The sequence below is a fragment of the Siniperca chuatsi genome, linkage group LG15, assembly GCF_020085105.1.
Source record: "Siniperca chuatsi isolate FFG_IHB_CAS linkage group LG15, ASM2008510v1, whole genome shotgun sequence".
Lineage (NCBI taxonomy): Eukaryota > Metazoa > Chordata > Actinopteri > Centrarchiformes > Sinipercidae > Siniperca > Siniperca chuatsi.
This window is the reverse complement of record NC_058056.1, coordinates 26,951,127-26,977,867: the sequence shown is the minus strand read 5'-3', so window position 1 is coordinate 26,977,867 and position 26,741 is coordinate 26,951,127. Positions and strand designations below refer to the sequence as shown.

Genomic DNA, 26,741 nt, shown 5'->3' with positions numbered 1-26,741 from the left:
CTTGTTTCAGACCCGTGGAGCGTGCTGTTTCAATACGTTTGCATCGGAGATCGTGTCGAAATGACGACGAGGCTTCAAACGTCACTGGTGCTTCAGAAAGCGCTTCATTAGTTTAACTGTATTAAAAGTTTTGTCGCTTAGATATTTGGTCAAGGGATGTGTTGTGCACCGTTGGTGGTAGGAGAAGATGATGATGAAGCAGCGTACATGGAGCTGTAGTAAGAGAGACACTCTGTATTCAAAGACTTTGGAGGATGGTGTATTTTTGTAAGCCTTTTTCCTAAACCAAAAAACTTTTATTGTCATTGTACTGCTGTGCAAGACAGCTGTGCACTCCCTGGTATTAAAAACAACAAACAAAATGAAAATAAGAGCAGTACTCAAAGTGCAAATAAACAATAGGCAGCATACAATCTGTTACGTTTAGTGTCAAACAGGAAAAACTGGGAACTGGACCCAAATGCAGACTAGGAGGCAGAGCTGGTGCCGATAGATGATTTAATAAAGTTCACGATTGCTGACACGGGATTTAAGGCAGGCAGAGATGAACCAGCCGGGAGAGCAGTCCGAACAGACAGCAGAGTTCAAAAGGTAGAAGACAAAATCCAAAATTCACAAGACGTGAAAAAGAAAGCAAGAAAACACGAGGAACAGCGACACCAGGTCCAACGCCATTCTGACACACAGCTAGGGGCGACAACGAGACACGGGTGAAAACAAAGACAGGAAGCAGAACTAAAAGACATATGAGGGAAGGAGACTGAACACAAACCCAAAACCATGACACTGCCGTCCTGTTGGGTGTTGAAATTGAACGGATAAATCCAGTGTTTCCTGCAGGTTCAGAATTTATTTGGGATTTATGGGTTCAAACTTCCTCCACTCACCTCCATCACCATCAGTGATGTCACGGCAGGTGTTTTGGAAGCTGTGACTTCTGCTCTCATGTAGTACAGTTGAAATGCAGCCTGTAACCAGCAGATGGCGCCTCAACATCAGTATTGTAAATCTTTACAAATGCTCTGTTCCCTCAATTTCTCCGATCGGTATTCCTAAATTGATGGATAGATGGTGGTGTTGGTTTGACCGTCTATAGTCCTGTCACGTCAGAAAGTCATTGCTTGTGTTTAAGTTTAGAATCAAAGCCTGAAAGCTGGCAGTTTGATGCGGAGTTCACTTCCTGTCAGCTTTAACACTTTCTCACCTCAGAGTGAGAAAAGAAACTTACATAGATATGTTCAAATCTAACCTTTTAAAAAAATCTAACATTTCCTGCTTGGCAAGGGAAGATAAATTGCACATCAAATAAATAATAAAGTTCCTTATCTGTATTATTCGTATTCACAGTAATACAGAGTAATTCAGCGATATGCGCCAGGGGATCGTTTGGGGCTGATTTTAAGTAGATTACTGGACTTTTTTAGGCAAATACAATATTGATATCTGAGGGTTAAAAAATCATCTAATTATAAGCAAATATATATAATGAGGTAGGATATTTTACAACTTAACTATAACTTTTTATTATCAAAGATGACAGTAACAGTCAATAAAGATAAAATAAAGTATAAAGACATGTTTTGAACAGTAAACTTATTATAAATAATACCTATGGAGGTAAAAATTTTGCACAGAATTCACTTTATTTTAATGGACTATTTCCAATCCGAGGATTTGTTCAAAGCTATGTAAATCAGCACGCAGGTTTTAAATTATGTTGAACTTTGACTTGTAAATTTGTGCTGACATTTGCGACGAGTCACACTGTGAAGCTGTGCTTTTAGCTCTTCCAGTTTCATACAGTTCCCTGGTAAAATAAAAAAATTGCAGTGCTAAAGCGCTGTTGGATGGTTTGCTGTGAAGCCGACCGACGCACTGTGCGATTTTTGGTGAAATTGCGCGGTGAAATCTTTGGAAATGTAACCAAAGTTTTTGCCGACTGACATCCGAGCTAGCTACTCTGACCCAGGTCAAGTGCGGTTTTACATGATGGGTCAGCTGTTCGCCCCAAATCACATTTTAGTGGATACATTTATGTATACCGGCAGTGCAGGATGAGTAACCCATTTTACAGATAACTTGTTATTTTAGATAACAAGAGATGGATTCTCCGCGCGGACACAGGACGTGATAGAGGACCATGTGGATGATGTAGTCGTGTGTTCCTACATGTGCTTTGTTTTGAGTCGCGAGCTTGTCGTCTCACTAGCTAGTAGCGTAGCTAGCTCCCTTGCTAACTTCTGCAGCAACGCACAAAGTTATTTTTCTGGTGTGACCGCGCTCTAAGAGCACCAAATACAACATTAGGAATTAATGTTGAATCATGAAGAATTCTGTCCTGTGTGCGATTAGGTTTAAAAAGTAGGGAAAGATGGTGGTTTTGGTTAAATATTGAAAAAATAAACACTGTTTTCAGTATCCAACCAAGACAGAGATCTTTCTCTAACCTTAACCAAGTGCTGTGAGTAGTCTAAACATAACTATAAGAGCTTTATTTATGCTTTAGTTTAGCAGATATTGTTGTAAATAGATTAAATCTCTCAGTGAGCGTTTTGCAGATACGTTGCTTACAAACGTTTCCTCATTATGTTGATTCTTTTAAAAACGTAATTGGGGTGGCATTACGTTTCTAATCTTCTTCTGCAAATTAATAGTATACAAAAAGTAATTTTTAGGGTTGCATGAATGCAGCATTAGCACCTGGCTGTATATTCAGTGAACAGTAAATGGGAGTTTTGTGCCTTTCTTTGTACTTCGAGCTTCTCTCTGAGCGAAACCTCCTCTGAGTTGTTGTTTTTGTCTTTTTATTCATCATCTCTTCATCTCAACCCTGAGACGCTCTCGTCCTCCCGGCCAATCAGGACGAACAGACAGACAGCACCATGGAAACATGAGACCTTCTTACATGTGGGTGGGAAAAGGCACACTCATTATACCTTAATAGAGCCACTGGGCTGTTTCCAGGGAAACTATGATTTTCAGGTGTGTGTGTGTGTGTGTGTGTGTGTGTGTGTGTGTGTGTGTGAGCGTTTGCCTTGCGGTCAGTGGGTTTGAGTCAGACTAAAAACATGACGTGCTGATGTTTCTGGGTTGATGTGACCTCCCGTCCCAACAACAACAACAACAGCACCAGCTCGGCTGTTTGTTTCAGCTCTGGAGCTCAGGGTGGTTTTTAACAGAGATCAGTGGGGGTGCAGGTCTGATCAGTCTTTTCAGAGCTGATACAATCAGTCCTGAAGAGACCAGTGTAACGGTCTAATGGTTCTAATGGTCTCAGGATGGAGTAATCAGATACCCATCGTCAGCTGGTGTCTGTTCTTAAACATTTCCGCAGAAAGACAGAAAAAGCCTCCAACAGAGTTGCGAAGTGGGAGGAGATACTTAAAAGTAAAAGTCCTTTTCATGTTTTCCATAGAAAACGTGAGGTGACTGACAGATGGAGCACTTTCCACGGCTTGGATGGAGACGAAACTCTTCTGGTTAAATTATCGGTACAAAAGAAGAACAACTGTGTTAGAAAATATCTTGTCCTTTGATAAAAAGTCTGAAGTGCAAGCATGTGGACATTAAAACATAAGGTGAGATGGTAGCTACAAGTCCCAATGTGCATTTTAGCAAGAAACATCCAATCACAGAGCTTAAAATTCTGTCACGTGTGCCGCCAACGGTGGGCGGAAGCTAAAGTTTCCACTGTTGATAAAACACAATATGGGGCAGCTTGACTTAATTCACTTTCAGATTCTGCGTCGGTTTTGGATGAATTCAGTAACGACGGCGGTGCAGTGACGAAGCGTTTTGAATTTGCTGCAGCTCTGATTCTTCTCCATGGCAACGGCAGCTGGGGCTCATGGGTATTGTAGTATTTTGAGCCGTCTGATTTCTCAGAAATTAGGTTGCAGTAATTAAAATTGGTGACCATAACATAAACCGTTAGGATCGTAACGTTATCCAGAAGAGTCCTGTGTTTCTATGTTGAGGAACATTGTGGATATTATTGAAAGATACATTTAAATGGGGGGGGGGAGTACTTCCTGAACCAGTGGCTCCTCTTACGTCACAACTCTGTTTGGCTCATGTTATTCAAGTCAATGTTTGTTTCTTATACTTCTGCTCATTTCAAAAGTAATTACATCTTAGCGGTGTAACAGTGAGCACAATTTACGGTTTGACACACTGACATTTTGACTGCCCTAAACTCAATCTCATCCAACACCTTTGGGATGAGCTGGAACACCGACTGTGAGCCAGGCCTCGTTATTATTTTTATATCTTGGTTGTAATTGATGTTATCTGATCAGATCAGTAACAACTTGCGGCATCGGACAAGCTGTCATTTAAAAGCAGCAATAGCAGAAGAACCTGGCGTCGGCCTTCTTAACATCCAACCCGGTCTGAACGCGTCATTGTTTTGGAAAAGCTTTGTTTTTCACACCCACAGCACACGAGACTAGCGTTTTCAGATTTTTCTGTGTGTTTCAAAATAAGCATGGACGCGGTCTCACTCACACCCAGACTTATTACTACAGAGGAATAATCTTCTGGATCCACCAGGCTTCTGGGTTCATTACACTAAGACTGAGGACAGAGCATTCAGCTGTGTATTATAGTAATAATCTGTAGGCAAAGCGCCAGACACACACACACACACACACACACACACACACACACAGGCCTTCAGTCCTGAAAATAATTACACACATTAATGAGTGACCTTACAACGAACTGAGAGAGACAGCAGGCGCTCCTTTTATTCATCGCTAAAAAAGAAGAAAGAAAAAACTACAAAGCGTCGTGTTCATCCTCTTCAGGATCTCTCGTATTTCTCGTTAATGAGCGGTAACAACGTGGCCTTCGCCGCCGCCGCCGCCGCCGTGTGTCTTCTTCTTCTTCTTTTCCCCCCCATCCTAATCAAACACTCACATCAAAGTGCTCTCTTTTCTCCTCTGGAGCTACTCACTTCAAAGCTGGGGTGGAAAAGTCAGCAGATGCATATTAATCAGGGGATAAGGATTTAGTATGCACACACACACACACACACACACACACACAACCTTTCACAACCGTGTCTGTCACAGATTAGTGATTCTTATGGTTCGATCTGTCCATCTCATTAGCTCGACCTGATGCCTCTCATTGTTCTGGGTTACATCGCCTCCCTAATCCTTGTCTGTACATTAATTCATTATAGTTTGCTTTTAATATGTTTGCACGTTCAACAAACTGTTTAATCAATATTCTCCATTTATCCTGTTTTTTTTTTATTATCTCCAATTGGTTCCCTACTGGTGCAACAATGCAATTAACCTTCCACAGAGATTATTTAAGATTTATGTAATCTAATGTATTCTGATGTAAATATGTTATCTATGAGTGAGTGAAAGAAAACTGATGGAACTGAAGCTAAAAAGTGAAGTTTTCATTCGCCATCAGCCTCAGCTGTACTTTGTGTTTATGCAAATTAGCAACAGTTAGCATGCTAACGCACTAAACTAACATGGTGACTGTTGGTAAACATTACAACTGCTAAACACCTGCATGTTTACATTGTCGCTTTAGGCATGTTAGCATGCTGATGTGAGCATTTAGCTCAAAGCACCGCTGTGCCTGAACACAGCTAGCCTCACAGAGCGGCTAGCGTGGCTGTAGACTCTTAGTCCGGTCAGCCATATGTGGAACATGTCGACTATATTAACCCGTATCGTTTTTTTAGAGGGAAAGTTGAAGGAAAAGATGCTAAAGCTCGTCTTCTGACTACAACATCAGACGACTGAGAGTTTTGATGCCTCTTCTGGTACTATAAGTGTATTAAATGTTACATTAAATTAATCTATTAGCTGATCGAAAAGGAAACGTTTATAATCGGTTAACCTTTTTGAGTCATTTATCAAGCAAAAATGCAAAACATTTGCACTTTCAGCCTCCCGAATGTGAGGATTTGAGGCTTTTCCCAGGTTTTCTATTGTTGTAAATTGAATATCTTTTGGGTTTTGGATTGTTGGTCAAACAAAACAAGCTATTTGAAGACGCCACCTTGTGCTCTGGTAACATGGGCATTTACTAAAAGTGTAGTAGTTGGTGTATAGTGTGTGTGTGTGTGTGTGTGTTTCATGTTCTTATATCCGGATGGGGACTGCAGAAAACACAGTCTCTCTTGAGACTGCGTTTTTAGGGTTAAGATTTGGTTTTAGGGTACAGGTTACAATTAGGTCAAGCTTAGGATACGAGTTAAGGTTAGGCTTTTAGTTGTGATGGTGAAGGTAAGGGGCTAGGGAAAGCATTATGTCAATGACTGTCCCGCTGCGGGGATAGTGAAACAAATGTGTGTGTGTGTGTGTGTGTGTGTGCAGCAGGTGTGAGGCCAGACCTTGACCCAGGGTTTCTTCCTGTCCATCTGGATGCAGACAGTAGGAGGCTCTGAGTCTCCAACACAGAGCTCAGTGTCTGATTGTCAGAGCAGCTGAGGGGGAAACTCCACTTTACAGCCGCACCCGAACACACCGTCCAAACATTTACTGTCTCGCTGTGTTCATTTCAGCAGGGGATTTATTTTTTTGTAAATTAATTTAAATCGTATTCACAGGCTTTTCTAACTTTTTTTTCAATCAGATCATTGTCTTGAAATATTAATTATACCATCAGATACAATTTAGGTGTTGAAGAAATATTTTTCTTTGAAATAATGTTATTGTTTGTCATTGTTGTTTGTCATTTCTCATGCCCTTAATTTAGTCAAAATGTTTGTCCCCAGTGCCCTGTTGCATCCAACCTCGGTTGAAAGCTCTGTAAAAAGAAAAACCTATACCTGGACCTATACAAGGCTTTTTTTCCTTGGTCAAATTATTGTTGCTGCTGTTTCTATTGTCTAGTTAAAAAAATGTGTGGTGGAAATTAGACACCGAACTTGGCTGTCAAGAAGGAACTTGTGTTGTTGGATGAATATGCCGAAAGAAAACATTTATAGTAAGATAATAATGATGATGTAAAAATATCCCTCCAATCTAAATCTACAACCTGGTAAAGGGTAAAGCAGACAATGTTTAGTATGTAACTCATAGCATATTAACTTGTTTGCATGCTGCTGTGCTAAAGTTTAGCATGTAGTTAACATTTAGTACGTTTATTTTATTTTTTTGGCTATTTCTTGGGGGCAGCAGAACAAGCTGCAAACACAACATTGACATATTATCATGCATGTTAGCAAACATTTGCTTATTTACACATCCAGCAGACACGCAGCAACATTAGCATTTCTTTGGAGTGGTGTTTGTGTCCAGCTGATGAATGAAAGTTTAATTTTCACTCTCCTTTTAGCTCTGGTTTGGTCTCCACCAACTCCTGAGAAAACATCCGGCTCTTAAGCTGTTAGAGGTTCCACTTTCTTCACCAGCTAGTCTCTACCTGTGTCTGTCTGCTGTTTGGTGCTGAGCAGGTAGTGTACAGAGGGTTTATCAGAGCTTGTTTGATTTTTTAAAAAAACAGCTGCCTGCAGCTGTTGGAAATGAGGTTGATGAGAACGCTGAGACTGAACCAAAACAAGGAGCTGAAAGAGGCTAAAATGATGGAAAATAGGACAGCGGCGTACCCTGACATGTTGACAAGACATCATCAAGACACCACCAGTGTGTTAGCTTACTTAGGAAACACTGTTTTGATGTGCGGCATACGCCACTTGTTGTTTTGGCATTCCATGTAAAATGCTAAAGTTGGCATGTTAGCAACTCAATAACAAATCCCTCAAGTCATTATGCTAGTGTGGATAAAAACTGATAAAAAAGAACATCAACAAAACACAGATAATCAGCTTTTCCAGGTATGTTGGCAGACAGGAGCGTGTTCTCGGTCACTGTCGTCATAAGCGTGTAGGTGAGGAAAGAGGAGGCGTGGTGATGTTTTTTTTTAAAAGGGAAACTTGGACAGGGTTATAAACAGTGCAGAAGCGTTCCCATGCTGCATCTGTCATGTGTTTTTCACTTTCAGACATCTCTCTCTGTGGGCGTGAACAGCAGCTGAACATGAGGAAAATGGGTCGTCTGTCTACAGAGTTATTCTGTCAGTGTGTTTTAACAGGAAGAAACGTCCAAGAAAACAGCATATAGTTCCCATTATTAAGTAGCTATAATAGGTTGTTTGTCGAGTTCTGCTGAACAAAGCTGAAAAAAGCTGTTTTTGAGCCTGGATGTGTGGGCTCCGAGGCACCTGTCGCACCTCTCTGATGCACAGATTGGTGAACAGCTTGTGGTTAGAGTCTTTGGTGATGTTATGACCTCTTCTCAGACAGCGTTGAAGATAAATGTTGCAGTAGCTCTTAGCTGGACACCAGTGATGTGCTGTGCAGTTTTAACAACGCCTTGCAAGGCTTTCCAGGTAGCTGTCGAACAGTTATTGTACCATATTGTCATGCAGTATGTGAGGATGCTCTCTGCTGAGTAATTGTAGAAGTTGCCCAAAATCTTTGGCCTCCTCAGGTTATAAATGACCAGGTGAGGTCCTCCGAGATCTCAACACCCAAGAATTTAAAACTGTTCTGCGTCTGCAGCTTTTAGACTTCATGTTCTCCTTTCTGTTATGTAAGATGTTGATACAAATACTGGTGCCCATGCATGTGGACGGCAGGATTAAAATATTACAGATGCTGTGGCATTCAGTTGAAGCAACGACAGCATCATCGCTACCGGAACCAGCTGCTGTTGTTGCTCATTAGTTTGCCACCGCACACAAATACAAACACACACACACACACATACAAGTGTTGCTTGGAAGTGTAAGTGGATGTTTTCGGGTGTAGATTAATAAGGTACATCTGTACAGCGTGGGAGATTCAATTCCTAAAAATGACAGAGAGCGACATCAGAGTGAAAAAACACAAGGTGGTGTATGAAATAAATAAAACACAATAGTATTACATCCTCACACACACACACACACACCCCTACGCTGTTTCTTTGGCGTCGGCTCTCAGCAGGATGTGTACTCGTCTTCGTTTGCTCCCATTGATTCAGTTCTGCTCTCTGAAATGTTACCGTGGAAACGGGAGACGGCGACCCCCCCCCTTATGCATTTCTATTCATCTGTATTGAGTCTCAGCCGCCTCATTGAGAGCAGAGTAGCACGGCTTGTATCACCATATCTCTATCGTCATTTCTCTCCATCTCCACATCATTTTCTCTCTTCCTCCTCTTCTTTTTACTCTCTATTTTGGGTTCTGTTGGGTTTTCATTCATCTGCTTCTTCACTCCAACTTTCCTCACTCCTTTCTTTTTATTTTGGTCCAGATGTTTTTCTCCTCGATTTCTCTCTTCTCTCTTTTTTTATCTCGACTTTTCTCTGTCTGCCAATTACATCCCTTCTTTTTATTCTTTCATCTATTTTCTCTCACTCTTTCTCTCTTTCTTTCTGTCTTATAGTTTACTCATCTTTTTCATGATATTTAAGAGATCTTTGAGAGATCTTTCTGATCTTTCTGCAAAAACTTTGTAATGGAAGAATGCTTGTGCGTCCACCCCCCAACCGACCAATCACTGCATGAGAAAAATTACAATTCAGAACCACTTTTACAAGCCAAGGTCAAATACAAACCTAAATCACCACATCTTTGTTTCCCAATAACTTGTCTTCTCAGGCAGTTTTGCGCCCAGGCTATGTATTCATTATAATGATAATTAGATAGCTAGCTACAGCTTGTCATATATATATATATATATATATATATATATATATATATATATATATATATATAGTGCCCTATACTGTCTGAGCGTCTAAATTCTGAGTGTACTATATAGTGCCCTCAACAATCCCACAATGCATTGCTCTGAATTTTATAGATGAAAAGATGATTGATGATGAAAGTTGATGAATGCCTCTGTGACTCTGCACCTGGCAGTGATGAAGCAAAATGATAACGATTAGTAAGTGTCTGAAATCTCAATTTACTGCTCACTATTGAGTTAACTATAGGGCAGCAGAACGAGCTGCAAGCACAACATTGACATATTATCATGCATGTTAGCAAACATTTGCTACACATCCAGCAGACACGCAGCATCATCAGCATTTCTTTGGAGTGGTGTTTGTGTCCAGCTGATGAATGAAAGTTAAATTTTTACTCTCTTTTTAGCTCTGGTTTGGTCTCCACCAACTCCTGAGAAAACATCCGGCTCTTAAGCTGCTAGATGTTCCACTTTCTTCACCAGCTAGTAGTGAAGGCTCACTTGAGGGCTGCTGTAAATTCATATATAAAAGATATTTCAGCCAAAAAAAGTGTCTCAGTAAAGGAAAAAACTACTAATATCTTGGTGAACAATAAATGACGATTTTGCTTGATAAAACGACCCATCGAGTGCTCTTGAGCAATGCACTGAAGTTAACTCAAATACTAAAGTGTCACTCATTCTGTCTGCGTGTATCACATGTACCATGCGTACTGTGTGTGTGTGTGTGTGTGTGTGTGTGTGTGTGTGTGTGTGTGTGTGTGCGTGTATCCAGACTGTCTGTTTGTGTGGTCTGATCAGTGTGTCATTGTGTGTCCCCTCTCCCTCTCCCTCCTCCTGCCAGTCACCCCAGAGGCCATCGGCTTCCTGTCGGCGGTGGGCTTTTTCATCGTGGCGCTGGCCGTCCTCTTCCTCTTTATCAACAAGAAGCTGTGTTTCGCACGTGTCGGTGGAATGCCCTGTCTGGAGCAACATGGCCGCCGGAAGAAAGGACGACTGGGGGTCCGCCAGGGGCTCGGTGAGTTAAGAAAAAAATGACATCTGTTTACGTTTACCTGACCAGGACACCTAGTGGCCATGTGAATTATAAGGAGTTAAATTAAGTAGTTAATGTTAATGTCACATGCCTGGAACACCTCCACAAGGGTCCAGCAGGCATCCTAATGAGATGCCCGAACCAGCCAAATTCAGGCCATGAATCTAACATGAGCCCAGGCCAGTCTCCACACATTCGCAACAGACCACGTATGCTGTAATCGCTGTGTTGAAATGTATTTTTCTCTTTACTATTTATGCCAGTAACATATCTTTTAGTTTTATTACCAGACACAAAAACTACCTAAAAAAAACACATCCAAGATAGTTTCAGCCAAGTGTCTTCAGTTTCACGAGTTAGTCAATTGCACTTCCATAATTAAATCAGAATCAGAATTAGAAATACTTTATTGATCCCCGCAGGGAAACTCTTTGTTACAGCAGCTCACCTTTACGTCAGTGCACACCGGAGAAAGTACTAGAAAACAATATGATACACTATAAACACTATAAAACAGGTCGGAAAATAAATTAAGTACCAGGTGGGTGTAAGTATAAGATAAACCAAGTGTGAAGTACCAAGTGGGTTTACCGGTTGATGATGAAAGTACAGTATAAAATACAGTGTCACCAAATATGTAATAAGTAATAGTAATAAGCAGAGGTGCATGTACTGTCGAGAGTAATAGAGGTATATAATATCAATACAATAAATAAGAAAAACTAACATGGGAAAACTAATATTGCACGGGAGTAGTACACAGAATATTGCACAATTATTATTAATTATGGCGGAGATGTAATGCTCAATGTCCAGTTTAGTGACTTCGGGTCAAACAGACTGACACTTAGAGGGAGGAGTTAAAGAGTTTGATGGCCACAGGCAGGAATGACTTCCTGTGGCGCTCTGTGGTGCATTGTGGGGGGATACAGCTACAGGAATAAATATTCATATATATAATTTTTGGGCACTTTTGTAGTGTTTGTTTCCTCAGAGCTCTGACTGGGCTTGTGTTGATCATCATGAAGCTCCGGTAGCTCTGAGTAGCTGGAGGTGCTTCCGCCTGACAGAAAGGTGTATACAGGTCTTTTATTTATCTTATTTCCATGCATACGGATCTCCTGCTTTCCTACATAGCATGATCCATCTTCTCTTCTCTCTCTCAGAAAGGAACATAATAAGACTATTTCTAAAAATGTTGAACTAAATATGAGAGCACCTCAATAACAACCAGCAGAACTGTAGAAGTCCGTGTATTTCAAATTTCTTACAAATAGTAAGAAATCTCTTTCTATTCACGGTTCACCTGTTATAAAACCTGAAATATCTCAGTCGGAAAGAGAGGAGGGAGAGAGAAAGAGAGTATGTGACTCCTGTATGCATTATGACTCCAATTAAACTATTCAGTAACAGGAAGGGAACGTGGGTGAGTCTGTATTTGCACAGTGGTTTCTGTGGGCGAGTTTGTATGTATGAGAAAAAGAGTTGAGTGAGTCAGCCACATACTGCCACAAAGCCCCGCAGCAGCTCACAATAAAAAAAATATCAACATTAGAAAACCTTGAAGAAAAACTCAGCAAAGAGAAAAAAGTACAGAGAGTTGAAGTTGTTGTTATCTTTTTGTCAACCAGTAAAAAATTCCTTTCCTCCCACTTGTCAAAAGGTCAACAAAATGTTAAAAAAAAGGATCGTACTGGTGTTTTTGTATGTTGGCCCAAAAGCCAATTTGATGAATAGCGTTTTTTTGTGACTATGTACCATTAAATCACAATATCAACTAAAATCAATATTGACAAGGTCCTGTTTTGTTACCTAATCTTGAGGCCCTGTCTGGTAAAAGGGCTTGTGTCAGAAACTAGCTTTAATGCTAACACTTTATTTCACGGCTCTGTAGTTTCCTAATAATTCCTAGGAAGCTACCGGTAGCTTGCTAGCAAACTTGCTATTGCGCCAACTTAAAACAAAGCCTGTCTGAAGGAGAAGTTCACTATCTTGGGAAATAGCCTTACTCACTTTATTCCTGAGATGACAAGATCGATACCAATCTCATGTCTGTGTGTTAAGTACAGAGCTGGAGTTGGGACGTGGTTAGCCTAGCTTAGCATAAAGACTGAAAGCAGGGGGAAAGCGCTAGCCTGGCTCTGTCCAAAGTTCAAAAATACACCTGTACCAGCACCTGCAGCTGTCTTATTTACAAGTTGTATCCAGTTTGTTTAACCCGTACACAATCAGAAAAGTCAAAATGACTGTGATGGTGAGCAGCTTCCTGAAGTCTTGTCATCCCAGCGAAGTTGTCATGTTTGGTACCATCCTGCCTGTACAGACACCAAAACCTCTGCTCACAGACCACATCTGCTAGCCTGCGCTATAACCAGAGACGCTGCACCGGCAAGTACTGGATAAACTGTTGTTCATCAAGAAATAGTAACTCCGTACTTTATGCAGAGACTTCAGCTTGATGTCGATCTTCTCATCTCAGTCTCAGAAAGAAAGTGAAAATGCATATTTCCCAAAATGTCAAGCTATTTCTTTAAAAACACACTTTTACTACATCCACTCAATCAAGATTTACACCTGTCAGAAAAACCACACCCCAGGGATTTCACACTACAATTTTTATTTTACCAGAAGTAGAGCCCACTGTATGAAATGGCATTAGCTAGAATTATAGTTTCCACCATTTTGTACCATACAGTGTGGCCTCCCCTTCCGACACAAATTCAGTGAATTTAGCCATATTTTAGTAAAACTGGACAAAATGATTGTTTGGAACACACTGAGAACAGGGATGATGACGCAGGAGCGGTTTTCATGTTGATACTTTTTTTTTTAAATAGCAAAAACAATACTGTAATTCAAGTTCAAATACAAACTTTTAACAACTACCTTGTGCCGGGCTATTTCTCGGCTGGGCAAGTAGGTCTATCTTTGGGTTGCGCAGTACTACAGGACACTCCTCCTACATGATACGCCCTCGAAGCGGCCGCAGTTTGATTTAGGAAATTATCATGGTTTGGGTTAAAATAAATACATTAATCCAGGAAGTTATCTCAGGGTGTGTCATGTAGTGTGCGAGACTGCAGATATACCCTTCTCTGGCTGGGAGCAGTAACTTCCTGTAGTCTCTGCTGTTTGCCAACAGAGCCAAAAAATAAATAAAAGCGCCGCACATATCGCCCGTAAAATAGAGAATTGTCGGTGAGTTTTTTTTGCTGTCTTAATAAACAAGATACAACATGTTAATTAGCGAGCTTTAACGATACTGACAGGTGGATTTTGTTACCTTTCCAGTCTTTATGCTAAGCTAACCATCTGCTGGCTGTAGAATCATATTTACCGATTTACGAATGTGAGAGTGGTGTCTGTGTTCTCATCTAATTCTCGGCAAGAAATCGAATAAGCACACTAAACACAAAAAAACAGCTTTGACAGTAATGCTTATGTGAGAGCTTCCTCCGTGTGGGCTGAAGAGGGTAAATCCTGCACACTAATTAAATTCTGGCTGAGCACCTGTGAGTCATTTTAACTCGAAGATCAAAGTTTGAACTCTGTGATGGTATTTATTTATTTATTTTTTTAGCTATAATCAAACTCAGATTGTACACTGGTTAGCTGAAGTAAACAGAACATTTTTCCGAATTTTGAAGCTTTAAAATTAGATCAAAAATGAATGAAAGAGAAAGTCACATTCCCACCAGCAGGATGGTTGAATCTGAGTGTGTCCACAGTGAGCAAACACTGTGCTGGTTTGTTGGTTCTCACCTGCAGCAGGTGGAGTCTCTGGTATTTCTAGTTGGTTTCCTGAACAAACAACACATCCTGTTTGGAATCGCTCCATAACATTCACAACTCAAACTCATCTGGAGCTTCACAGGACGAGGTATGGGCTCTTAACGTGTATTTTTAAATTTTTTTAACCAGTCAAACTATATGTGAAGATGTCGTGAAAACTGTAGAGCTGATTAAATAGTTCAATTTGTACAAAGAACAATGAAAAGCTCATGTGTCACTTTCAATAAATTCAGGTTTCTTTTCACAAAGTGACAAAACAAACACTCACAATGTGGTGAGGTGAAAAACTTGTTTAAAATTTAAAATTTAAAATGTAAATTTTTCAGGAACTAAGCTAACTTAATTTCTGGCATTATCCGAAGGGTTTTAAAGGGGTATTTTAGGGGTGTTTAGGAGATTAAGTAGCTGGAAAATGATTAAGGAGTATGTAATCCATCTACCTGTTTACTTTAGTACATTTTATTGAAGAAAACTTTTAAGTGGGACTTAAAACATATGTATTCTCCCATTGTTTGTATATAGGGTTATGCATGCATGATGTTATCTTGTTGAAAAGTAACATAAATGTGTCTCTTTACAAAATTAACACATTTAGTTGAATGGGTTAGGTTATCAGCGCGTAATCTGTAGCATCTGAAAAGAGCCTTTATATCGTCCCAGTGTATCGCCGAGCACTCGGTTGTATGACGCTGTGTGTGTGTGTGTGTGTGTGTGTGTGTGTGTGTGTGTGTGTTGATTTTAAAGACTTTAGCGGTGCAGTGTCACCAGGAGTGTTCAGTGCAACAGCAGCTAGGTTTCTCTTCAAGTATTTAAGCATCCAAAATATAATTAGAGATTCTGAACAGAAACAGCACATTTTGTAAAGTTTACTCGAGGTTGTGATAAAAGGTTGAGTTCTTGCTTGATGTCGAAAATGATTAGTAAGATGAATAGAGATGGAAAGTATGGAGGAAAAACCAGACTGCAAGAAATATGTTTCATTAGTGTATATAGTAGATATGGTAAATAATAGGGGGGAAATCCAGATACCAATGCACCCACATGCCAGTGGGTTTGATGGTGTCATTCATGAGGAGATAAAAACATTGTTTTTAGCCATATTTTGGCAATCTTTTTAGTATTTGGAACAAACTGAGCATGTGGACAGTAGAGAAGTGGATTTTATATTTTGGTACATGGTCACCATTAGTGTCCATCCTGAATCCATCCAGGAGCAAACTACTGGAGCACTTCAGACAGAGCACTGAAGCAGTAGCTGATCGGCATCACTTGTTTCATTCATGCTTCATCAATCAGTGGTTCATTCATTAGCTGCTTGGCTACCAAGTCCAGTCGTATTCATGCAGATGAACAGTGCAGCCATTATAACCGGACACTTCTCTGATAGTTTTAGAGCCCCCTCAAAGAGCACAGCGTTTTGTTAAATCTTTCTTGACGGAAGCGTCTCTGACTGAACAAAGTTTTTACAGCCACCTTTCAAGCCTGCAATGATTGATACTCAACAGAGATTAGAAGTTAGGCTGGAGTACTTCTTAAAGCCTCAGCCACAGACGCAGCATGTACGTACATGCGTGTGAGGTGACGGTTGGCTGTCGTCTCTGTGTTGTGTTCAAGTGCGGTCAGTCAGTCGTCGCTATTTTCTAACGCTCTGAAATGGGCCGTTCAGAAAAGTAGTGTGTAGAAAGCTGGCAGGAGTTGAGGGGAGAAATGGGTATGAGATGCAACAGCCGGATTCGAACCGGGGACATTGCAATTACGTGGTCAGTGTCTTAAACCCCTAGCCCACCAGGATGCCCCCATACTTTTACTTTTGATACTTAAATATATATATTCCCTTATACTAAGGACTTTTATTTATAAAGGAGCATTTTTCCAATTAGGGTTTGGGAAATGTTTTTTCTATCCCTGTGTATTTGAGTGCATGTGTGTGTGTGTGTGTGTGCGTGTGTGTGTGTGCGTGCGTGCGTGTGTGTGTGTGTGTGTGTGTGCGTGCGTTACAGTTGCATGTAATCATTGAGCCACATTACTCCACTCTGAGAGCTTCCGCCTGTGAATAGCTTCAGAAGACAGAAGTTAGCAGACCAATCAGCCGCCCACTCAGAGAATAGCTTCCTGCTCTGCGGGTAACCATGGCGATCGTTCAGGTAAAGACAGTGACCTGCACTTTAGAGAGGAGGGGCCGATCGCTTCACTACCACATTACTCATTCAGCTGTTGCTATCCAATTACAGTCAAATTATGATGTGAGGGGAGTGACCCTCCACCCTGCTAACCCTACAGGTTTTATTTTTTCCATCAGAAAGAGACAGGCTGTGAAAGAGAGAGAGCATGGGCTTTATATGTGCTCTATCTCACTTATTTTATGAGCATTTACATCTCATAAAGGAGCGATAATTTTACTAGCACAAAATGGCTTTAATATACTCTACCTGTGAGCTGGTTGACAGTGTTGTTGTTCATTCACGATTCCTCAGTCAGCTGCCGAGAGATTCAGAACGCACTTTTTAGCCCAGATTATGGTCGTTTTCAAACCCGCATTGAATCGGACTCCCCTCGGCTCGATTCGTTTGTAAAGATCTGAACAAAGCAATCACACTGGAGTGTGGACCAAAACAGCCGCACTGAGACCCTCTGAAGGAAGTGGTCTCGGTCCGGTCACAAATTAATCCTGGAGCGGTTCGTTTGTGGTGGAGACGTAATCCGACCTTGATCTGATCCAAAATGCAATTTTGAGCTAAACGGCTCCCGTAGCCAGGTGCATGCTGGGTGCAGGTGATGCATTTTGTTATTTTCTGCGTGAAAAGACACCAAACCAAAGGGAAAACGCAACAACTCCTCCATTGATTTTGGGACAGAGCAAATGAACTATAAGTTTTAAAACACACACACACACACATTTCAGGACAAAAACACTCGGACCAAACAACTCTGGTGCGTTTGCTCGTGCTGGTGTGAAAGCTGTCGATCGAACTCTGGTGCAGACTAATGTACCGGACGCAGACCGCCTGAAAAGGAGGTTCTCGGTCTGCTTCCAAGTGGACTCTCGTGCGGTTCATTTGTGGTGTGAAAGCAGAACAGACCAACCAAGGATTTTATAATAGTAGATGTGATTTTAGCAAGGGTGTAGGTTTGGTTTCAGAAGCGGAAGGGAAACAATGAAGTAAAAAAAAAATATGTGCGTGTATTTAATTTCCTTCCTTTATAGATACCTGATACTTCCTGATAGGTAATGTTGTAGTTCCATCTTAACTACAAAGGGCACTGTGCTCTACTCTCTTATCTTTGACTGATGTACAATTCTAGCGTCTTTTTTAAGGAGAATATTAACTGTAAATAAAAACAGTTACAGAGAGATTTATTTTGTTTGTTTTTACCCGAAAAACGCAGTTGGGAGTAGGCTACTTTTTTCAGCCCTGAGTAATTACTGCAGGTATTCCTTTCCGGTTGCATACACCACGACAACATCGTTTTTCTGTTAGCCTGGATCACTCGGCTCCAGCCACAGCTGATAAACTCTGCCAGTGACAGTTCGGTGTCAGTAAACTAAGAAGCTGCATTTGTTTACGTCTGTGTGAAATCAAGGACTCCAAATTTCAATGGTAAATCTGCCCCCGTTATCATTTCAATGGGATGTGCGAGAACGGAAAGCTTCACAGGCATAGCAACAGTAACTAAGGGGGGTGGGGCTTAGCGAGTGTTTTTTATGCTTTTTCAATCTGGATCTCCTCTCCTCTCATTTCCTCTCCTCTCCTTTCTTCCTTGTTTCCTCCTTTCTTCTCATTTCCTCTCCTCTCCTTTCCTTTCTTCCTTGTTTCCTCCTCATTTCCTCTCCTCTCCTTTCTTCCTTGTTTCCTCCTCTCCTCTTCTTTCTTCCTTGTTTCCTCCTCTCCTCTTCTTTCTTTCTTGTTTCCTCCTCTCCTCTTCTTTCTTCCTTGTTTCCTCCTTTCTTCTCATTTCCTCTCCTCTTCTTTCCTTTCTTCCTTGTTTCCTCCTCATTTCCTCTCCTCTCCTTTCTTCCTTGTTTCCTCCTCTCCTCTTCTTTCTTCCTTGTTTCCTCCTCTCCTCTTCTTTCTTTCTTGTTTCCTCCTCTCCTCTTCGTTCTTCCTTGTTTCCTCCTCTTCTCTTCTCTCCTCTCCTTTCTTCCTTGTTTCCTCCTCTCCTCTCCTTTCTTCCTTGTGTCCTCCTTTCTTCTCATTTCCTCTCCTCTTCTTTCTTCCTTGTTTCCTCCTCTCCCCCTCTTCCTTTTTCCTTGTTTCCTCCTCTCCTCTCATTTCCTCTCCTCTCCTTTCCTTCCTTGTTTCCTCCTCTCCTCTCATTTCCTCTCCTCTTCTTTCTTCCTTGTTTCCTCCTCTCCTCTTCTTTCTTCCTTGTTTCCTCATTTCTTCTCATTTCCTCTCCTCTTCTTTCCTTTCTTCCTTGTTTCCTCCTCATTTCCTCTCCTCTCCTTTCTTCCTTGTTTCCTCCTCTCCTCTTCTTTCTTCCTTGTTTCCTCCTCTCCTCTTCTTTCTTTCTTGTTTCCTCCTCTCCTCTTCGTTCTTCCTTGTTTCCTCCTCTTCTCTTCTCTCCTCTCCTTTCTTCCTTGTTTCCTCCTCTCCTCTCCTTTCTTCCTTGTGTCCTCCTTTCTTCTCATTTCCTCTCCTCTTCTTTCTTCCTTGTTTCCTCCTCTCCCCCTCTTCCTTTTTCCTTGTTTCCTCCTCTCCTCTCATTTCCTCTCCTCTCCTTTCCTTCCTTGTTTCCTCCTCTCTTCTCATTTCCTCTCCTCTCCTTTCCTTTCTTGTTTCCTCCTCTCCCCTCTTCTTTTTTTCCTTGTTTCCTCCTCTCCTCTCATTTCCTCTCCTCTCCTTTCCTTCCTTGTTTCCTCCTCTCTTCTCATTTCCTCTCCTCTCCTTTCCTTTCTTGTTTCCTCCTCTCCCCCTCTTCCTTTTTCCTTGTTTCCTCCTCTCCTCTCATTTCCTCTCCTCTCCTTTCTTCCTTGTTTTGTCCTCTCCTCTTCGTTCTTCCTTGTTTCCTCCCCACCTTCCCCTTTCTTCCGTGTTTCCTCCTCTCCTCTTCGTTCTTCCTTGTTTCCTCCTCTCCTCTTCGCTCTTCCTTGTTTCCTCCTCTCCTCTTCGTTCTTCCTTGTTTCCTCCCCACCTTCCCCTTTCTTCCGTGTTTCCTCCTCTCCTCTTCGTTCTTCCTTATTTCCTCCTCTCCTCTCCTCTCCTCTTTGTTCTTCCTTGTTTCCTCCTCTCCTCTTCTTTCTTTCTTTCTTGTTTCCTCCTCTCCTCTTCGTTCTTCCTTGTTTCCTCCTCTTCCCTTCTCTCCTCTCCTTTCTTCCTTGTTTCCTCCTCTCCTCTCCTTTCTTCCTTGTGTCCTCCTTTCTTCTCATTTCCTCTCCTCTTCTTTCTTTTCTTCCTTGTTTCCTCCTCATTTCCTCTTCTCTCCCTTCTTCCTTGTTTCCTCCTCTCCTCTCCTCTTCGTTCTTCCTTGTTTCCTCCTCTCCTCTCCTCTCCTCTTTGTTCTTCCTTGTTTCCTCCTCTCCTCTCCCCTCCTCTCCGTTCTTCCTTGTTTCCTCCTCTCCTCTCCTCTCCTCTCCTCTCCTCTTTGTTCTTCCTTGTTTCCTCCTCTCCTCTCTCCTCTCCTCTCCGTTCTTCCTTGTTTCCTCCTGTCCTCTTTTGCCTTTTGCTCCTTAACCCAGATCTTCGTCCTCGTCACTCCCCCGTCTCCCTGTGTTTATCTCCCCGCAGTGAACAGCTACGGTGACGATGAAGACGATGCCACCAGCTCCTCTGACAGTGAGGACGAGGTCCTGAAGCAGTTTGAGATCTCGGTGTCGCGTTCACAGAGTTTTCGCACCACAGCAGCTAACGGCAGTGAGCAGCAGCCCCAGCAGACTCAGCTGGCTTTGGGCCGACGCCACAAATTCACCCGGCTGTCGGACCAGGAGGAGGGCAGCACAGAGCCGTCAGACTGTGAAGGTGTGCCGCTGATCTCCCTTAAAACACTGTATTCCTCCACACATTATAGTAGCATCAGTGGCGGAAACTAACTAAGCACATTTACTAAAGTACTGTACTTTTTAGAAATTTGTGTACTTTCTTCTCTTTTCATGCCATTTTCTACTTCTACTCCACTACAAAGAGAAATATTATACTTTTTAATTCACTACATTTATCTGATTTTTGTACACAAAACATACAAAGAGCTTATAAAATATGATGTTTTGTTATGAAATAAAATTACCCAACAGTTTATACAAGTACAGCTGTTAATTGGCACTATATTAATCATTATTAAATGTCATTTTTCATGTAAAAACATTTAATGGTTCCAGCTTCACAAATGTCAGGAGTTGCTGCTTTTTCTTTTAATAATTTTCATAATTTTAACTTATTTTGAATTAATTTGAGTTTTGGGGGGTTTTCTTTTTCTTTTTCTTTCTTTCCTGCATTGAATACTTTGACTTTTAATACTTTAAGTGCATTTTCCTGATTCCTGCTTGTGGCTAACCTGTTAGCAAACAGTTGACTAAAGCTAACTGCACATGAAGCAGAAAGAGATCAACATGAGCATCCCATCCTCTTTCAGGACTCGTCAGCCCAGTTAACACAAGTGTTTCTAGTGATTTTTACCTACATTATAGCATAATGCACGATAGGCTAGTCGATAATTACAAACAAATCAGCAAAAAGAAGTTCACCATCCATTGAAAGCACAAATTTGGTTGGACGAATATGAATTTGTGTATTTTAGAAAAAGTAATTTGCACACTTGAAGAAGCAGGCTCTCATTTGCCTCTCATGAGACTGAAACTTATCGGCACATTTAGCATTGAGCACATAATGTGCCTACTCAGCTTAAGTTGTTTTCTCCCGTTGCCACGATACTGGTGCATGATGAAGTAGTTTGTTTACCTAACAATGAGTTTTCATGCATCATATTTCTTTTTTAAGTCCCAGTAGCTTGTTCAAGTTCCATCGTAGAGAACTAGGAAGACCTCGGCGGCCAGCTTTTCCTCTATTTAGTCTGAAGTATTTTTATGTGGTTGAGTGCAGTAGAAAATAACTGTGCTTCTGTTTTCCAAGGGAATCAAAACAAACACAGTTGGTTGCCTCCGTGTTGTCGCTCCCACAGGTCAGAGGACATTTTTGTAAAGTTAAATCTTTCGCCATGTCCCACTAGGCACCTTTTGACTCTTGAGTCATGTGTAGCATGTTTTTACAGGTTCAGCGCACAATAAATGGCATCCTATCGCGTCTCCAGAGTTTGAGCGCAGCGAGTGACTCCAAAATAAAGCCACAGCACAGTTTATCGGGGTGCTTGTGGCTAATCTATCAGCAAAGGATTCACTAATGTTAATTGCACATTGAGAAGAAAAAGTGCAACATGAGCATCCCAACCGCTTTCTGGCCTCCTGGTGAATCTGAGACCAGATTTAACTGGTGTTTCGGGCCTGGACTCTTTTTGACTTTCTTCACGTGGCAATCGTTTCCCTCAGCCCTCGGTCATCGGCACCGTGCAGGTACCTTCCCCCTTTCCTGACCAAACTTGTGTGCAGTAAGTAACTGAATTAGACTTTATACGAGCGGGGTCAGGAAGAGCAGATTGCACCAGTTTACCTCTGTCAAGCTAGAGACCTGAAACTCCAACAAACAGCAAACCAGCAAGATCCACCACTAATCCATCCCAGCGTCAATGAGCCAAAAGGCCCCAAATAATGTTTTTACTGCAGATTAGAGGCTGTAAAGAGCTCAGGGAGGCTCAGCGTGATTGGACCGCTGTGGCTGGATGAGTGTGGACAGACAGCAGCATTAATTAGGACAGTTGTTTGTAGTCATTTGGTTTCTGGTGTTTTAAGAACGACCTGGGGAGGATGAGAAGGCGACAACAAAACCAGGCAATTTTTAATCTGGTTTTGTTGGATGAACTTGTTTGTTGTTTGATTGATTGTTATTTGTAGGTTTGTTAGCAAATTAATAAGGCTGAGGAAATGTATGAAGAACTGGGAAAACAAAAGACGAGACACAAAAAAACAGTAAAAAACAACAAAGTATTTTTTCCTATTTATGTAATTTTTGGGGGGAAAGATAAAAGATTGGAGTTGTTGTTTAACCCGAAAGGTTGTGATATTTAGAATAGGAACACAGGACCATCATGCGGTTGCATTTCATCTCATTTTATGAATTTCTGTAGTTAAGTATTAAACATACATTGCCAGAAGTTTTAAGTAATGCGGTTCCTAAAATGTTCTTCCTCAAAATTGTGATTAATGTTAATCCCAACATCCAGCAAAGCATAATCTGGATTATCATCTGAGTCATGCAGCACTGTCACTATCTGTTGGTGGTATTTTCCCACCCAACAAATCAAACCAGATTCTCCTGCTTCACACACCCTTACGTGTATAAATGCGAATAAATAAAAAGAGCAACACGTTATCACAAACCTGAAATCGCACAGCCCCCTCCTCAGTTTCCGAAGCTGTTCGACCATCCGACGTGCACTTCTGATGAAGTATACTGGGGCCTTTAGTCAGCTGGCTAACACTGGCGCATTTACAGAAATGTTGATTAATGTGTGTTGTCCTTATAATTAAATAAATAAAATTTATTAAAAATGGGATAAAAAGTTGGAAAAATGACATTAGAAGCAAGGTACAATGACGTAAGTATGCACGCTGTTGCACTAGTAACTATTCATGGGAGCTGTAGTTTTTAGTATGCTAACACATTTGTTTAACTTTATTTATATTATGAAGGTTTGAACTAGAGCTGCAACAATTACTCAATCGATTAGTCGATCGACAGAAAATTATATTGTAATCGATTAACCATTTCAGTTATTCTTCAGGCAAAAATGCCAAATATTCTCTGGTTTCAGCTTCTCAAATGTGAGGATGTGCTGCTGTTCTTTGTCGTATATGAGAGTAATTTTAATATATTTAGGTTCTGGTTAGTTGCAGCCCTAGTTTGAACCCCACCGACACTTCACTTTTCCAGGAAGACGAATTACAGAAGCTAGTGAAACAACGCCTAGACAGGAAGTGACATCACAACTTTTGCTCTATGTTAATGACTTTAAATAAGAGAAGCTGTGTGGTGAAGAGTTGTAAAAATATGATGATTTCTTTTCACGAGAGCTTCGCCTCAGAGCCTAGTTGCTATGCAGCTAACTTGCTAACCAAACAGCAACACATTCATTTTCATCGAAGACAAAGTCAAACGTTCCTGCCTTCTTTTGAATGAGCAGCTGGATGCTGGTGGGTGGTGTCATTGTTTGGGGTCGGGGTTACTTTGACTCAACTGGTATTTATTTCCTGTCTTTATCCAATATGTGAGCGGTGCAGTGACATAACCCATAAATGAACAAGATAACACACACACACACACAGGCTGATGACTCACCGCGGCCTGTTGCCATGGTCAGCACTCTATGCAGCCATTGATATAAGAGTCAGGCCGACCATAATGAAGGTGAATTGGAGATAATTGCCATTGATTGGTCGGCGGTACGGCCTGTTCTCCGAGTGTTTCTGCCTCAGAAAAAGGCCAAAGTTTGACAGATTACACAATATCACTTCTGTTAACACACAACACTCCGAAACAAGGTTTAGGTAGCTTCTTTTAGACCTCCTAGACTCAATTAGATTGTATACCAGAGGAAAGAATCATGTCTGTTTCTGCTGTCAAGGATTAAGCAAAGACGGTCTCTGTAGGTGTCCTGTTGGTCCTAAGCAAAGTCACAATTTGTGTTAATTTTGGTGGTTATTTTTACATTTAGTCTTAAGTTTTGTTCAGACAGAATGCCAATTATTGTGTTATTTGTGTGAATTTGAACGCTGGACATGTGGACCATGTTTGTTTGCCTCACAGAAAATGTACCCACTGTAGAGACAACATAGCTAGTTAGCGTCGTGTACCTGTATGTTTATTACGTATTTCAAAATGTCCCAGGATAAGCACAAATGTCTCAAACAATGTGCACTTCCACGTCTTTGCATTGATTCACTCCATCTTGTGCAAATTAGCTTTTGTTTGCACCAACAAGCGTATTTACATCGACTTTGTATGAAATTGTACCACGTCTCAAATTTCCTTTGCATTATGTCTGATCGCATCTCTCTGTCCAGAGACTGAAAGCCCATGTGAGTTTGTATGTAGTCAAATTTAGTCAACAAAATATTTAGTCAACCTTTATATTTTGTGTCAAATTTGAGAAAAACTGGACTTTATCGTCTCAAATAAGTCAACCATGGAGCAGTTTTATTTAACAAAAATTATTACATTATTTAATTAGTATTTACTATTAATTAATTGTATTATTGTTTCATTAAGGGTGAAACACACCAGCCACAGTGCATAGCATTGCGTGATATGTCAGGCATCGTTTGAGATCAGCCGAAGGTAGCTGAGGATGCTCCACGTACTCTGCCCTCACACTTCATCACATCGATTGATTCAGATATGAAAACACGTTATCAAACGCCAACCCTTCTCAAAACTGCTGTCCTCACACCCGCAGATTTAAAACCGACCTCCAGGGGGCCTAATGCTGACTTTCCTACACTGTTGCCTTCCTCCTGCAGAAATGGAGGCTCAGAGCCAGCAGGGTTTCCAGGACCCGCTCTCTGCAGCAGTAGAAGAGAGCGAGAGGGCGTCTGCGCTCTCTCTGGACAAACCTTCTGGACTCGAGGCATCAGGCGCCAGGGACAGCCCCACCCCCAGTACGAGCCGACAGGACGCAGACGGCAGCGAGGGCACGGAGAAGGTCGTACGTCCCAACAAAAGTGATGCCACAGACAGCTCCTCTACCTGGAGCCCTGAGGTACTGCAGCCTGACATTTAGGATCATTTAAGCTTTTATGATTTACAGTTTAGCAGACACTTTGAACTGTCCCTGTTTTGTGCTTGAGATAATGAATGTAAATTCCACCAGTCTATAGATGTTTGTGTGTTTTGCTGATAATACTTTCTCATATAAAATTGTCCAAGCGAACCACACGCCAACCAAAAAAACTGGCTACAGACTAGAAGTCTTCATGGGTCTGAAAATCTGTCCCTGACCTGAAAAGGACACATGATTATCTTACATTAACCCAAAGATGGACCATTCATAAAAGACCCGGGGCGTCCCTGTTGATGAGTGAGTCTAAGGAGCACATCATGTCATTGCAGCGTTCCAGATTTGATTCTTCGTTGCATGTCATTCTTCTCGCTCTCTCCCAACGTTTCCAGTCTGTATCGACTCTCAAATAATCGAGTAAAGGCAAAAAAAAAAAAGCCAAAAAATGTATCGTAGAAAAGGTTTCAGTCGTAGTCATCTGGACGCTGTTTTCAGAATCAAGACGTTTCGGCTCCCATCCGGAAGTCATTCTCAATTGTGAAAAAAATGGGACGGGAACAAGAAATTTAAGCTACTCTGCTAAGCTAACTGACCTAATAGTTTCCAAGATGGCCCAGTAACCAGTAATCAGGCCTATTGTTTTCTGGCTGCATTTACTTCATCACTGTTAAGTACCTGATTAGCATGTGATTGGCGTGACCAAGGTGATAATGATTACCTGATTAGCATGTGATTGGTCACATTTTTTTCATTCTTTGTTCTCCTGTCTTGTTTGGATTTTGGATTCTGGATTTTGGATTTTTGGATTTTGGATTTTGTCTGCTCATTACCTGTCTGCTCACCTCTGCCTGTTCTTGCCTGCATTCCACCCAACAATAAACACGGTAATCATCCAGCTACTTCCGCTTCCTCGTCATCTGCTTTTGGGTCCACATACCTGCCTATAGCACCTCGCCATACGACATCCTGTTGATCTCTGCTACAGAGCTCTGATTGTTTGACAGCTGTCAATGGCAGCTACACCAGATCTGATGTAGGAGTCGATTCAGAGGTCTGGAAACAGGCTAATGTCATTGGCAACACAAGCAAACAAAAATGGCTCGCCCACTTCAAACCAGTGAGGAGAACACAAACAAAAACACAAATACAGAAATCTGTCATGAGCAAAAACCAGTGTTGTTTAAACTTTGGCAGGAAATGATGTGTTCATGTTGGATCCCATCACTTATATCAGTATAACCAGAAAGAAGCCGATTGAAAAGCCGGGTTTTCGGGGCCTTTAAGAAGTAATTCGCAGTGATTTCATTTCTATTTTTATTCTATACGTGCACACATTACCACAAACTGAGACCTCGCAAACTTTATGACAAATTTTGAAAAAA

At 41.4% G+C, this 26,741-nt stretch overlaps 1 protein-coding gene across 5 annotated transcripts in view; it reads left to right on the top strand.

The window, feature by feature from the left end:
- The window catches only part of syt16 (synaptotagmin XVI), a 55,923-nt gene that overhangs the window by 4,233 nt on the left and 24,949 nt on the right, over window positions 1-26,741 (top strand). For 3 of the 5 annotated variants that reach the window (XR_006374670.1, XR_006374671.1, XM_044167728.1), the window contains exons 2-4: window positions 10,486-10,728; window positions 20,265-20,495; window positions 25,103-25,341. Coding sequence is in view for 3 of the 5 variants with exons in the window: in XM_044167728.1 (XP_044023663.1) it covers window positions 10,486-10,728; window positions 20,265-20,495; window positions 25,103-25,341 (713 nt within the window). In the remaining 2 variants the exon portion in view is untranslated. Of the gene's footprint in view, window positions 1-10,485; window positions 10,729-14,522; window positions 14,627-20,264; window positions 20,496-25,102; window positions 25,342-26,741 lie in introns of those variants that run through there. The other 2 variants (XM_044167729.1, XM_044167730.1) reach the window with 2 other exon arrangements.